The sequence below is a fragment of the Molothrus aeneus genome, chromosome 14 (assembly GCF_037042795.1).
Source record: "Molothrus aeneus isolate 106 chromosome 14, BPBGC_Maene_1.0, whole genome shotgun sequence".
Lineage (NCBI taxonomy): Eukaryota > Metazoa > Chordata > Aves > Passeriformes > Icteridae > Molothrus > Molothrus aeneus.
In genome coordinates this window covers 13,744,407-13,759,061 of record NC_089659.1, presented here as the reverse complement: position 1 = coordinate 13,759,061, position 14,655 = coordinate 13,744,407, and the positions used below count along the sequence as shown (strand labels likewise).

General features: G+C 58.9%; 1 protein-coding gene across 1 annotated transcript in view; it reads right to left on the bottom strand.

Moving 5' to 3' along the window:
• STARD8 (StAR related lipid transfer domain containing 8) overlaps nucleotides 1–13,021 on the bottom strand; it is a 40,968-nt gene extending 27,947 nt beyond the window's left edge. Inside the window, exons 1-2 of the mRNA XM_066559383.1 lie at nucleotides 12,927–13,021; nucleotides 10,688–10,721 (exon numbers count right to left, since the gene is read on the bottom strand). Of these exons, the coding sequence (XP_066415480.1) occupies nucleotides 10,688–10,721; nucleotides 12,927–12,971 (79 nt within the window). The 5' untranslated portion in view covers nucleotides 12,972–13,021. The remainder of the gene's footprint in view (nucleotides 1–10,687; nucleotides 10,722–12,926) is intronic.
• Nucleotides 13,022–14,655: the final 1,634 nt, after the last annotated feature.

Genomic DNA, 14,655 nt, shown 5'->3' with positions numbered 1-14,655 from the left:
GCTTCCCCAGAGCACTGCTGGGTCACAGTGTGACAAATGACACAGGCACAGCAAACCCACCCCTCCCTACAACAACAAAGGGCTCCAAAGGAGCCAACCTGCCACAAACGTGCCCAGGGCACTGAAAGCCAGGACTCAGAGCCCATCCTCCAAAGGAACCAACCTGCTGCAAACGTGCCCATGGCACTGAAAACCAGGACTCAGAGCCCAGCCTCCCCCGCTGCAGTGGGAGGGCCTGATCTGGAGTCCCCTGACAGATGGCAAATCCATGCCTTCCCAGCCACCAGGCTACCTGCACTTATCCCAGGCAGAGGAGGTGAGGAGGAGCCCTGGGGAAAGGCGGGTGGCCCAAACCCCCATCCCTCCTGAGCCCTGCCAGCCGTGTGTGGGTCAGCATTGCTGAGCTGGAGCCGAACGTGCCGAACCCAAACCGGCTGATCCAGAGGCAGCCGCGGATTCTCGCCCCACACACGGCCGTGACTCAGCCCGGGAGGACAGAGGGGGATCCAGTTACTGCACGAGGCTGTCAGGAGCTGCACACCAGCTCCAAACCCCTCATCCTCCCTGCCTGCAGCACAGCCACCTCCTCCAGGCACCGAGTCCGTCCAGACAGGGACACCGGTGCCAGAGCGCGCCCATCCCACCTGGGGCATCCCGGTGCTGCTGGAGCCACAGGTGAATCACAGAATCTCATTCGGGTTAGAAAACCCACTGTGACCACCGAGCCCAGCACTGCCAAGGCCACCACTAATCCACATCCTCAAGTGCCACAGCTACACAGCTGTTAAACCCCTCCAGGGACAGTGACACCACCACTGCCTCGGGCAGCCTGTGTCACGGCTGGACAGTCCTTTCAGAGAAAAAAATTGTCCCTAATAGCCAACTAAACCTCCCCGGCACAACTTGAGGCCACTGTATCTCTCCGTCACTCTCTGTCGACTCACTCCACTACACACAGAGCTGGAAGTGATTTCAGGAAGGGATTCTGCCATGCTTGTGCAACAATCGGAGCACAGCCCAGCCAAAGACAGCAGATTGCTGGGTGCTTTCCCCCAAAACCCACCTCCTCCTCCTCCTCCTCTGCACTGACCCCCCGCACCCATCCCCAGGTTCCCCATTTACCTTGTGGCTGTGCCCCGTCCGGCCGCGCTCTCGGGGGACCTGTCGAGGGATGGGGAGGACAGAGGGCTCTGGAGGAGATGGGGGGCGCAGGGGGGGCCCGGTGGCCGGGCCCGGCAGTGCCAGCCGGCGCTCCGGCTGTTGTCGGTGTGAGCGGCAGGTGCGGGGCTGTGCCGCGGGACCGCCCGGGATCCGCCTCCCCATCCCCGGGATCCGGCCCCCATCCCTGGGATCCGCCTCCCCATGCCCTGCACCGCCCGCCCCGGGATCCGCCCGCCGCCCCCGGGACCGCCCCGCGCCCGCGGCCTCGGCCCCGGCCCTGGGCCGGAGCGGCGGGGGCTCCCCGGTGCCTCATCGGCCGCTGCCGGAGAAGGGGGACATGGAGATGGAACCTGAAACCTCCTGGAACCCCTCTGCCATGGAGCCAGGCAGGGAGACCTCAGAGACCCTTCCAGTGCCTAAAGAGGCTCCAGGAGAGCTTGGGACAAGGGATAGAGGGACAGAACAAGGGGGAATGGCTTCTCATTGAAAAAGAGAAGGGTTAGTTGGGGTGAAATTCTTCCCTGTGAGGGCGAGGAGGCCCTGGCACAGGTTGCCCAGAGAAGCTGTGGCTGCTCCATCCCTGGAAGTGTCCAAGGCCAGGTTGGATGAGACTTGGAGCAATGGGATAATGGAAGGTGTCCCTGCCCATGGCAGAGGGAATGAGATAAACTTTAAGGTCCCTTCCCACCCAAACCATTCTGTGATTCTGTGCCACACGTGGAACCCAGTGGAACCCCAAGCCCTGTCCATGTCCCGCAGTGCCCCAGGCCCCTGTGTCCCCCCAGCTCATCCATCCCTCCCCCTCCACTCCCAGACTGGCAGCAGCAACTGCAGGGCCTGGCCTGGCCCGTAGGGCTGCAGGATGGGGACACCAACAGCTGCCACCTCCCCACAGGGCTGAGGACACACAGGGATCCCTGAGGCTGTTCCCCCCACAAACAGGAGCCCCAGGACAATTTCTGGACACACCTGGCTGTCCCCAGCTCTCCCTGTGGTCAGAGCCAGCAGATGGAACAGCTGGAGTGGAAGCCACAGGGAGGCATTGAGAGGAGCAGTGGGGCTGCTCGCAGGGACTCATGTCCCCAAAAATCCCCTTGCACTGCTCTGTAGTTATTACTGTCCCCAAAAAACCCCTTGCACTGCTCTGTAGTTACTATTCCAACAGCACAGAGTGAGGAGGACCTTCTTCATGGCACACACCCCTCACAACCTGGCTCTGGACCACACACTCCTGTCACACCACAGGGGCACAGCCACAGGTGATTTGCAAGAGGGAAAAACAGTGCTTAAAATGGACTTGAAGGATGAAATTTTTTGTGAGTAATGAGAGGTGAAAGGGCTGGGGGCCAGGAAGCACCAGCCCAAGCATGGAGGGAGAGGCAGAGGAGGCAGAGGGTGAGATGCAGACAGGCAGTGATCTGGGGTTGGATGACCAGAAAAGCAGGAGACCAGGTACATTGCAAGGATGCCAGAAACCACCTTTCCTCTGGAAATCACTGCTTGGAGGGACGCCCAAGCTCCCAACACGGGAGAATCAAGTTAAAAAACAGGATTTTTCCCCATTGTTTTCATAGTCTGAGAGGCACATCTCCTTCCTTCCTTCCCAAGCTCCTGACTCTCCTCCCACCAACCTCTGTCCCTCCACAGCCCCCCCTGCCCTTGCTCTCCCCGCGGAGGAAAGGGACTCAGCACAGGCTGCTCAATGCGCCCCTTGTTGGCTGCAAACTCCTCCCGCAGCTTTGTGCGTGAGAGCCCCTCGCCAGCTGGACCCGAGGGGCGGCCAGGGGGTGGCAGGGGGTGACAGCAGGCAGCCGGTGCCCCCCGGGGTCAGCCCCAGCGCAGGGACAAGCTCTTGATCGGGGGGGATCGCTGGGAGGTCATTTAGGCTGTGAGCACCCCGGGCAGAGGAGGGGTCAGGGGGATCCGGGTGTCAGGACCCAGGCGAGCCTTGACCCCCCGCAAGTCCCAGCCTCACCACAGTCCGGCTCCTTGGCTCATGGGGAGGGGACAAAAAGGGACCGAGGGCGAGCAGAGGTTCTGGAAACACAGAGCCTTGGAGTGCTGGCTGACCCCCAAAGCCAGCACCCCGGCACAGCCGGGATGGTTGTTTCACCCGGGTGGTCCCCACACGGTGACGGCCGCTGGAAAAGCGCCGGGCTCGGAGGTTTCAGGCATTTTTCCGCTCGTTCCTTGCGTGAAGCAGGAACAAGGGAGGGTGTGGAGGCAAGAGCAGGAAATCTCGCGGAGACGCTGAGCTGGAAAGCGGCGGCGGGGGCAGCGGGAGCGGCCGCTGCCAGGCGGGGCCCGGGGGTGCCAAAGCGCGACCCCCTCACACCCTGAGGGACACGGATCCCTCTGCTGCCCCCGGTTCATGAAAGCCCCGGAAGAGTCACAGCAAGGAAACGGCGGAAAGGGACAAAAAACTACTCAGAATCCACGGGAAGAGCACATTTGCTCCAGCTGCAGAACCCCCTGCAGAAGGGGAACGCAGGCACCCCCTGGACACAGCCTGCTCCAGCACATCACGGCCTTTTCACTGCTGCTCTTTCCAACAACTCAAATAAAACTGGGGGGGGAAGAAAGCTTACAGTTTTCTTTCAGGCATATAAATACAAACAGAGCCCCAAAAGGCACCCATAGGCGATGGGGTCTGGGCCATGTGTGTCACACCCAGCTGCCAGGGGACTCCTGCCCTGCTAATGCATTATCCATGGCTCCTGTTTTTCCACTGCTGTAGAGGAGAACGGGAGAAACTCGTGTTATTTTCTCATGAAGGGTGCCACCCCCTGGCAGAGCTGGCCCAGCCTGTACTGGCATCCCTGCCCACCTTCGGATGCCCCATTTATCTCTGTCCAGCCACCCTAGTGCAGAACATCTTTTGGCTTTTCCCAATCCCCAGCCCTAAAAGCATCACCCAGGTCCTGCCACTTCAGCCCTTCCAACCACAGGGTACCCAGCAAATCCCACAGGGAGCCCCAGGCCCACAGGGCATCCCTAACACCTCTGAAAACAATGAATCTGCAGCACAGAGAGCCCAGAAACCACCTTTGCCCATCCACCTGGAGCTTCCAGGACCACAGGGATGTTCCAGTGCTGGCCTCACACCAGCAGGAAGGGAGCAAACCAGCTCCAGCCAAGAGGAAGATGGCTTCAATGTCCTTCATGAGAGGGAAATCAGGGGAAAGAGGTCGACTGGCACACCCGAAATGGCAGCTGGAGCTGTGCTGCCAGCTGCATGAACACAGCAGGCAGGATCTCAGCAGTGCTGAATTCCCCGGCTTCCAAAGGAGGAGGGCGAGAGGGAGGAAAAGAGAAGCTCAGAGACACACACAACAGCATCATTCATGGAGCTGGGTTTGTGCAACAAGGGTCCTGTGTCTGCCTTGGAGCTCCAGGCAATTAAAACAGCAGCCACAGATCTGGGAGAAACAGCAGGAATTTATCCGAGGAATCTGGATTATGTGGCCACTGCTGGAGCAGAGCAGAAAGCCCCCAGCTCCTGGAAGGCAAAATGCTGGCAAGTGATGAGCAACCAGCTCCATTATCCAACTGTTCCTGCTTCACCCACCCGAGTCAGAGCTTCCTCTCATCACAGCAGGGGTGGGGGGATTACTGCTGCTGCTCCTGCCTCCAGACAGGCCCACCAAGGGGCACAAGGGGCTGCAGGGGGACACACGGCAAGGCAAGTAGGCTGTGGTCCCAAAGATAAAGGTAGTGCTTTGCAAGTCAAAGAATGTGGTTTTCCATTCTGGTCCATCCTTGGAAGCATGCACGGGGTTACCAGCATGTGTGGAAAGAGACAGGATGCCAAGCAATCTTGTGAAAATCTTCCTGGCAGGGCTGGCTCCTGGGAGCAACCACAGACCCTCCAGGAGACCCCAGAGAGGATCTGTGCTCCCTGCTCTCATGTGGATGATCCCAAAATGATCTCCTGTCCCCTACAGGAGATCCTGTCCCCCCTGATCCATGGGGCAAACAGCCCCTGGCTACAACTTGCCACAAGTGCCAGCTCTGAGCCAGGCAATGTCACTGGCACGGGGTCTGGAAGTGGGAGATCTTTAGAGAACTCCACTTCCCCCTCGCCTACAACAAATTAAGTTTATCTTCTCATCCCTGAGGAATAGCCCCTGTCCACCCAGCGTGATTTGGGCCATTCCTGAAGGGATCATTTATCAGCAGAAAGAATGAGTCTCCAGGTGTGAGGTGGAATTGTTCACTAAGCATCACAGCCGATGGAGAAACCAGGCAGCAGCAGTTCCTCCTTCACAGAACCCAAAATAAATGGCTTTCAAGATCATTACCCACACCCTGTTATCACAGGCATCTTTACAAGCCACATCAAACCAGTTTTAGCACCCGAGTTCTAAATGAACAAGAACTCCTTAAGCATTTTCACAGCCTCGACAAAATGACTGATACAAGCATCATTAAAACGTTATCAAATACAAAATAATGCTCTTTCTTTGATGAAAAGTGGAAGTTCTTTTCACCTGACCGACCGTCGAGAGGATCATTTGCTTTACCAGTCGGCTCAGAACAGTCCCCGCCTCGGCTTTGTGACCGGCATCACTCAGGACAGACAGTCGGGCAGAGCCCAGAACACCTCCAAAACCGCTCGGGTTTGGACGGAAAGCAGAGCCCGCGCCCCTCAGTGAGCTGCATCCCCTGTCTGTGATCTGCCCTTTGCGCCCACCGCACTGACCCGCACGGAGCCCACCCTGCGCCAGCCCCGTCCCTCGCCCGCCGCGCAGCGAACGGGCCGGCCCCGCTGCCGCCGCTGCCCCGCAACGGGCTGGCCCCTGCAGCCCCGGGCTGATCGCTGCCCCGCACCGGGCTGGCCCCTAGAGCCCCGGGCTGATCGCAGCCCCCGCACCGGGCTGGCCCCTGCAGCCCCGGGCTGATCGCAGCCCCGCACCGGGCTGGCCCCTGCAGCCCCTGCAGCCCCAGTCTCGGCCCCGCAGCCCCGGCCCCGCACTCACCTGCCCGCCCGCGCCGTCTCCCCCCGCACGGAGCCGCGGCCGCGGCGCGGCGGAGCCGCAGCCCCAGGGAGCGCCCGGAGCCCCGGCGCGGAGCCGCGACCCCAGCCCCGTCCCGGCGACCCATCGCTGCTCCGGCGGGACGGGCGAGCTGCGGCTCCTCACCCGCAGGGATGCGGGCACGGCACCAGGGCCGCTCCCGGGGAACGCCCGCTCCCCTTCCGCCCGTTCCCCGCAGCCCCGGCGGAGCCCCCCCGGCCGCGCCTCCGGCCGAGGAAAGAGCTCGCCCCGGTTGGTCCCGCAGCATCCCCGGGACCTGGGATTCCGCTCAGCCCCGTCCCCCAGGCTCGGGCATCACCAGGGGCCGAGGTGAAGCTGATGCTGAGCCACGTGTTCCACCTGCACCCCCCCAAAACTGAGTCACCCCCGCTCCACTGCCGCCTCCGCTCCCGGGGGCGGGCGGATGTTTCAAAGCCCTGCGGACGCGCCGGGCAGGGCTCAGGGGTTCTTCATTAAGAATGGAAGGAATTAACGTGATCAGACTGGCCTGCCAACACCTCACACTGCTTTTTCCCCATCTGACCTCTCGGGCTTTGAAAACAAACTCCCGTGAGCATCACACAGCCCCAGGAGGCTCCCGCAGCCCCATGCCTGCCCCCTTTGCACCAGCTTTCCCCAGAAGGACTGAGGGGCTACTTTAGGCACAAGGATTACCTTCCTGTGCATGTTAAGGCAGTTTGCATGTCCAAGTTCTGACCAAAGAAAAACCATTGCCCAGCCAAACCTTTCCACCAGTTTTCAGTGTATTTTCTCATGGTAATTTCAGGGAAATGACCACACTCAGAACTTCCCTCTCACTCCTTTCAGTCTCATGCAAACCACCCGAGGATGCAGATAGAAATGTACTTTCCTGCCTGCAGTTACTTTCCAGTCAGTCTCAGTCACTCCTTGCTGCCATGGGAAAAACTTGGCGACACTCCGGGCATGAGGTGGCTAAAGGAGCCTTTTCCCAGCTCATTCCCTGCACTTCCCACGTGCTTTGAAGCTCACCAACACAGAAAAACGTCCTCTCTAACCCAGGCTCTTCCTTTCTGGCCTTCAAAGAAAATCCCCCAACCTGTGAGCGGATCCTGCTGTCCAGAGGGGGGAATCTGTATTTTGTTAGCTACAGGAAATGGGAAAACTTCCAGCCCTGGAATTAAAGCCCAGAAGGAAGGAGCTGAGCTGGGGGGAGGGGTCTCTGTCACTGCAGCAGTCATCAGGGGGTCAGAGCTACACAAATTTTATAGGCAGAGGGACACAAGAATGAGAACTGGTGATTCACCAGCCAAGCCTGAACCCAGGAGGGCAGGGAAGAGGAAGAGGAAGGAGCAGCACAGAATCCCCTCATCACATGTCCCACCAAAACCACAAATAATCACATTCGGTTCAGCTTTTCTACTTCCCAGAGCTCTGACCCACACCCAGCCCCATGACTGCCTTTTCCACCATGTAAGAGCAGCAGTTTCTCAAAGAGTCCCAGAAGTGCCCAGAATGGGTCCCTGCTGCCCCATCCAGCATCCCACTCACTCCATGGGTCCCCTCGTGCCACAGCCAGAGCACGGCCCCAGTGCCAAGAGCAGCAGCCCCTGCACACCCACAGACCCCAGGGCCTGCCAGCCCCAGCCCCTCCCCTTCCAACACGTTCAGACAATGACAAAATCAGATCCCAGTCTCTGCCTCTGTCCCCAAACCAAGGGAACCACAGTCATGGGCTCAGGTCAGGTGAGGGACGGGGCCTTGTGCTCAGCCACAAACCCACCAAGCCAGTGCAGGAGATTTTTGTGCAAGGAGAGAAGAACAGCTCAGCTGTGACAACACATCAACAACAGCTAAATTTAGCAGGTTATTTTCGGTGATCCAGATGCTGAGTAAATACAACCTTATTATTTCATGCAGGGGCAAAAGTTCAGCCGAGTCCCTTGCGCTGCTTTTCCCTATTAGTTCACCACATCCAGCCACAGGAGCCCACCCTGAAATGCTGCAATGTCACCACTGTGACACCACTGTCTGGCTGTGCTGGCAGGAGCCACCAGCTCTGTCCCTGTCCTTGAGCAGCAAGAGGAGCCACTGCTCTGTGACATGGGCAGAGCACCTCCCAATCCCTTTTGGAGGGGCCTGCTGCTGCTGTTGGTAGGAATTTATTCTGAGGATGCAGTTTTCAGGTGCATGGCCAGGCTGTGAGCCTTTCCTTTCTTCAAGCTTTTCCTTTCTGCTCAGTCCAGAACAATACATGGGAAGTGAATGCTGGAGAGGAAACAGAGGGTTAGGAAATCCATGGAAACCTGACCCAGCTGGGATTGTTCCAGTGGTTTAGTCTGGGGCTGTGCAGGAGCTCTGAGTCCCATGCATCCGAGGGGACAGCAGGGTGGGCCAGGGAGGGCTTTGATGCAAAGCAGGGCAGCAGGAGGGAGAGCAGGGACACAGGAGTCCCCACGTGCTCCACGGCTGAAACATCACCTCCAAGAAGGCAGATGAAATCCAAGTTGTTTTCCACCATCACTGTAGGAGCTGCCATGGCATACCCAGGTGTTCTAATGACCTCATCCAGCCAATGTTCAGGGAAGGGGCTGTGGCAGCACAACCACAGCTTCAAAGAGGGGGCTGGGAGTGGGTCTGTCCATGCCTGGAAAACAGCCCAGGGAGTCAGCCAGGTGTGCTGGGAGAGCAGCAGTGCTGCAGGGGGAAAGTCAGAGGCAAGCTCTGGGAATTGATGGAAGAGACATTTCACCAAGAGCTGCTGGGATAAAGCAGAACCATCTCCACCCTGCCTCATGCTACTGTGTTGGGAGTCCTCGTGTCACCCATCCAAAGTGACTGAAAATCATCATAAGGGAAGGGAATGGTGTCCCCAAGCCCACAGCCTGAATGACCCCTTTGTTTGAGCATCTTCTGGGGACAATGAGTGAAGAGGACAGAAGGATCTGTCCTGGCCCCTTCCCAGTGGAGGGGCACAACCCCCCTGCAGGCTGGTCCAGTGTAATCCATGGGAAAGGGAGAACCCCAGCCTGCCCCAGGCATTGTGCTGCTGCAGGTCACAGTGACACCAGGAGCTGCTATGGCTCCATCATCACATCAAGTCACAGGTGACAAATCCCACAGTGAGAAACTCTGCAGCTGCTCAGGACGTGAGGCTCCTGCTCAGGACATGAGGCTCCCGCTCCTCCTGCCCCCAGAGCCCATGGCCACCCAGCATCCCTCCAGCAGCCAGAGCTGGGACAGGGACATGTGACAGGCAGGTGTCAGCTGGGGTCATGTGAGTGTCACTGAGCCTTCATCAGGAGAGACCTGGATTCTACAGGCACTCTTAACCAAGGGGAAAAAAACCCTAAAAACATTTTTTGCCCCAAAATCCCAGTCACAGTGTGATCCATAGGAGCCTTCCCTGCCCCTTCCCTTCCACAGGGCTCTTTAACTCTTGACTTTTATGTTCTTAATCTCTCCCGTGCAAGGGCCAGAGACCACCCAAGATACCTCTGGGGCTCTCTCACAAAGCACCTTTTGTTACCCAGAGCTCTCCTGTGCTCTGGGCTCTCACCAGCCAGACTCAGAGCTCACTTCACCCCTATGTGCATGAAAACAAGAGGCCCTCAGTGCACCACCCTTCGGGCAGGGAACAGCCTGGAGATCCCCAGGCACATCCCATGGGCTCCCTGCACGGTGGGTTCCCTTTCCATGGTGCCAGGGCTCCAGCCAGCAGTGTGGGCAGCCCCACTGCACCCACCTCCAACACCAGAGCCACCATCCACAGGGCATGTCCTGAGCCCTGTGCCCAAAGCAGCAGAGCCACCCCAGCTCCAGGTACCTCCACTTCCAGGGCCACCAGAGCCATGGGACACCCTGTATAGGATGGGACAGGTTTGACTCTGGGGGTGTCACTGCACAAAGACCCCCAAGGCACCAACAGTGGGATGAGGAAAGGCTCTTCTGCCCCCCTGCCACAGCCCCATCCCCATCCCTGCTTCCTCGTCCTGCTGGCACACACATCCTCCTCCTCCTCCTCCTCTTGCTCCCAGAGACCCCCACCAGCCTCTCCAGCCCCCACAAACCCCTCATGGCAGGGCAGCCCCATCCTCAGCCTGTGCCCCCACCTTGGCAGAGGTCTGATCAGGGCAGCAGCAGCCGTGCACAACCCCCAGGATCAGCCTGCAGCTGCACTGCCAGTCCCTACTGCCCCACAGTCATGGCTGAGACACCCAGGCACACAAAGCTGGGGTGTCCGAGCCAGGGGTGCCCTTCCTGCCCATGGCACTGCAGTGCCAAGGCTCTGGAGCTCCCCATGGCATTATCTGCTGAGCACAAAGCTGCTCACCACAAAGACAAGAGGACCTGAAAAGTAACCAAGGTCTCTTTGCAAATATATTCTCTTGAAAATAACAGTTTTGGGGAGAAATCACACTGCTGGCAGAAGAACCCAGCAAGTGGACATTGTTCTTCCCATGATCCCTGCTCACCTGCCCTTGTTTAACAGCAAGGGCACTCCTGCCCCAAAGATTATTGCTGCAGCTTACCTGCATCTTTTTTATCTTCTAACAACGTGAATTTCTGTGAAAAGAAAGAAAGAAAAAAAACCAAAAATAATTTTTTAAATCATTTTAATTCTCACATTTGTGGAATGCTGCCCCTCATATCTGGGCTTGGTCCCTGCTCCCTGCTCCAGCCTCCCTGTGCCCAGAAGTGACCTGAGACCAGCAGTGCTGGCCCAGAGCTGGAACAAGCAATGATGCTTGGGGCCCTGGCAAAGGCTTCTCCCAACGGCATCACCCCACTGGTTGTAAAACACCACTGGCACTCCCAAGGGCCCTGAGCACCAGGGAAAGATGGAGTGCCCAGCTGGCACCCACCAGCCCAGCTCCCGAGGGAAGCCACAAGAAACGGGATTCAGAGCAGCAGGGCAGCACTTGGGACACAGCAGCACTTTGCAGAGTGGAGGAGCAGCAGAAGGTCCCCATTCCTGGTCCCAAGGTGAGCCCAGAGCCCGGGAGGGCCCCCAGTCCCTGTTTGGGTGCAGACTGAGCCCCTCCAGTACTGCTGCCCCGCGGGATCACCGCAGGAATGCGCCAAGGGACGAGCCCGGCTTTCCCACGGACCCCAGGACCCCTCTTCCTGTCGGGACAGCAGGGCTGAGCTGGCCCAGGAAAGCCAGGCTTAACCACGTCCCTGCTGCTGTGCTTCCCCAGCCCTGCCTGCCCGAGGGGTGCCATCACCAGAGCTGGAGTCATCGCTGGATCTCACAGCATGCCCCTGTCCACAGCGGGGGTCACCCAGCTCCTCTGGATCCTTTGGCATTGCCCAATCTGTTCCCACACCTTCCTTTTCCCATGAAATCTTCCACCAGCCACAGATCCACCTAATTTAGCCTGGAAAACTTTAATCCCACAGACAGAGCCCAGCACGTTTCTTTCTGTTTAAGAAATTCCTCAGCAAGGAAGGTGAGAATTCCTCGCCTGTTGGTGGTGAGCAGCTGAGCAGCGCTGGCATGGGGAGGAGAGCGGGTCCAGGCTGAAGCAGAAGGCTCAGCCCTACAGGAGGCCACTGAAGGCAACCAGGAGGGTGGTGCCCTGGCCAGCTGGGCCACCAGACCCCACGCTGGGCCAAAGACACGGGCTGAAGGCAGGGGACTGCTGGGTGCTTGGGACTGAAACCCATGGGCACTAGAATCTGTACAGGCCAGGCTGGAGCCATCCCAAGCTGCAGCTGTGCCAGTGGCCATGCAGGACCCGGTGTCACTGTCCCTGCCACCACCAGTAGGATGGCAATGCCAACAGGCAGCACACAGGGACAAACAGGGTTAATGAGGACAGCTAAGCTCTCTAGAGACAGCGGGGATGAGACAGCAGGGACAAGACAGCCACTAATATTACCAATGAATTTCACAAATGTCATTTTTAGACTCAACTATTTTAAGCATTGCACACTGAAAGCCCGGGGGGACAGCATGCATTCCACATTCATTTCACCACAGCAGATCCACTCACCCAGCACAGCCCGGTGTTACAGCACTGTCTGAAAAGGGATTTTAACACTTTTCCCAATTCTGAAGCTCCTGAAATTCACACTAACTATAACTCCACAATCTCTCCAGCTCACCTCCCACCACACTGCATAGGCTGGGACACAATAAACCAACAGTGATCAGGAAGAGGCAGGGAGAGTTGTTTGTTATTAAGGTGACAGATGAATTAAACGCTAAAGAAAAAATCTCAGATGTCACCCCATGAGAATTGCTGCTGCAGGAAATGAAAAGCTGGGAGCCCTTGGCCTTGTTGCTCCTTTGTCATCCTGCTCAGAGCTGCCCTGATCCTCCAGGTTGGCCACGGTCCCACAGCCACGGCACGGGTGACCTGAGCCTCTGGGCTGGGAAGGATGTCCCAGCCCGGCCACACCATACAGGCAGGCATGGCAGGACCCTCCTGGCATGGGCTGACCACCTCGGGGGGCTGAGGGTGGGCACACGCACACAAAAACACAGACAGACAGACAGACACAGTGAGAGCCCAGCTCGCCGGGCACAGCCCCCTGCCCGCCCAGGGCTGTCGCTGCCGGGACACGGTGACCCAGGAAAGGGCAGCGGGAGAGCTCAGGGCAAAGGGACCAGCGCACCTACACACGGCCCAGCCAAAATTAAACCCTCTCGCGGGCACGACACCCCCGGAGCAGACGCCGACACCGCCGGGGAGCGTCCCCAGCGCCCCTTGCCGAGGCTTCGCAAAGCGGAGCGTGTCAGCGACGGACAGAGCGCTCCCCTACCTTGGCTCTTTTGAAGCAAGCCCAGAAGAAGTCCAGCAATGGCATGATGTGCCGGGGGGCCCGGCAGACCCCCCCTAGAGCGCGGGGAGAGCCCCCCGCGGCACCCCCATGGCAGCGCGGCGGCGGCGGAGCCGGCAGAGCCCGGTGCGGGCGGCGCCGAGGGAGGAGCGGCCGGCGGCGGCGGAGGCGGGCCAGCATTCAAACCCTGCACCGTTATTCAGTTGGTTGGGAACGGGCTTGGACGCCATTGAAATTCCCTGAAGATTGCGAGTTTTAAACAGCTCCAGGCTTTCCTTCCTGCCTGGAACGCACCCGAGCTGCGCCCATTCCCAGGCAGTGGGAAGGGGCGAGGGGTGACCGGCACTCCAGAGCGGGAGAAGAGGGGTTTGGGTTGTCAAAGGCACATGTAGGACGTTAGAAACCCAAACTCTGGACGGTTCAGATTGTCTCTCCGGTCCTGCCCGAGCTGGCTGGCAGCTCCTGGCGCTCTCCTCTGCAGGCACAAGGTGTACCCAGCCGTGGTGCCATCCCTGGGTGCTCAGGTGCTGCTGAGCCACGGGCACAGCAGAGCAGCATCACCCAGGGCCATCCTGCTGGGGGCAAACAACACAGGGGAACCCTCCCAGCCATCAAATATATCTGAGCCCTTCACTGCAGCTATTCACAGCTCCTTATCTGCCTTCTGCAAACATCATCACAAGTGCCACAATAACAGATCAAGTCACAAACATTTGTGCCAGCCCCCTACTCGCAGCCCTCCGGGCCAGGATTCTTCCTGCAGGCACACAAGAACACCCCACAAACTGGTGATTTGTGTCAGCAGTTCAGAGGGAGCAAGAGCAAGCAGGTCCACAGTGATGCCTGGGCTTGGCCCTGCTCCCAAGGACCCTTGGTGGCTGTCACCCACCCTGGACTGGCATCAGGCTCTCCAGTGGGATTGTTCCTGCCTGCTGCCCATCTCGGGTTGGTGTCAGCTCCACTCTGACAGGACCTGCAGGAGGAACACGAGCCAGAGCACAATGGTTCTGCTCAGGATGTGACACGTCTGTACCCAACCCCCAGCAGCTGGTGCCTGTGGCAGCTGTGTCCAGTGCCACGTGTCAGGGCAGGCCAGGACGGGGTGTGGGGCCCCAAAGCATGAGGATAAGGGAGACAAGGCAAGCACAAAAAGCAGGAAGGCCACGGCATAACCATGTCAGGTGTACCTGCCTGGAGAGGACGGCGTGAGGCACTGCCAGCATCCAGCATCCAGCAGGCCCGAGCAGCACCAGGGCCCTGGACTGGCAGCAGTGCCCTGGTGGCACTGGCACAGCCCTGCCATGGCCCCAGCAGCCATGGAGCTCACAAGCAGCAGCAGTCCCGGCGCCAGCTCCAGCTGCCTCCTTCCATCTCCCCCTCACTCATTCCTCAGCGGGCTCTGGCACCGCTCCCAGCCTTGGCACCAGCTGCAGCTCCTCACCCTGTCCCCTGCATTGCTGGTGTAACTGGGCCACTAATGTCCCCAGCAGGGCTGGGGACACCAAGGCAGCACAAGCTTTTTACACCAATCTCTTTTCTCCTCCCTCAAAATCCCAGGGCTGGGCAGACAGTATCACCTCTGTGGCACGCTGCCCACCAGGGTCACCTCTCCTAGCAGGGATTTTCCCCACGGGATTTAAAGCCCAGTGCTGCTGCCCACCCTCAGTAACTCACCCACCACTGCCTCAAGAGCTGCAAAGGACTTGCAAAT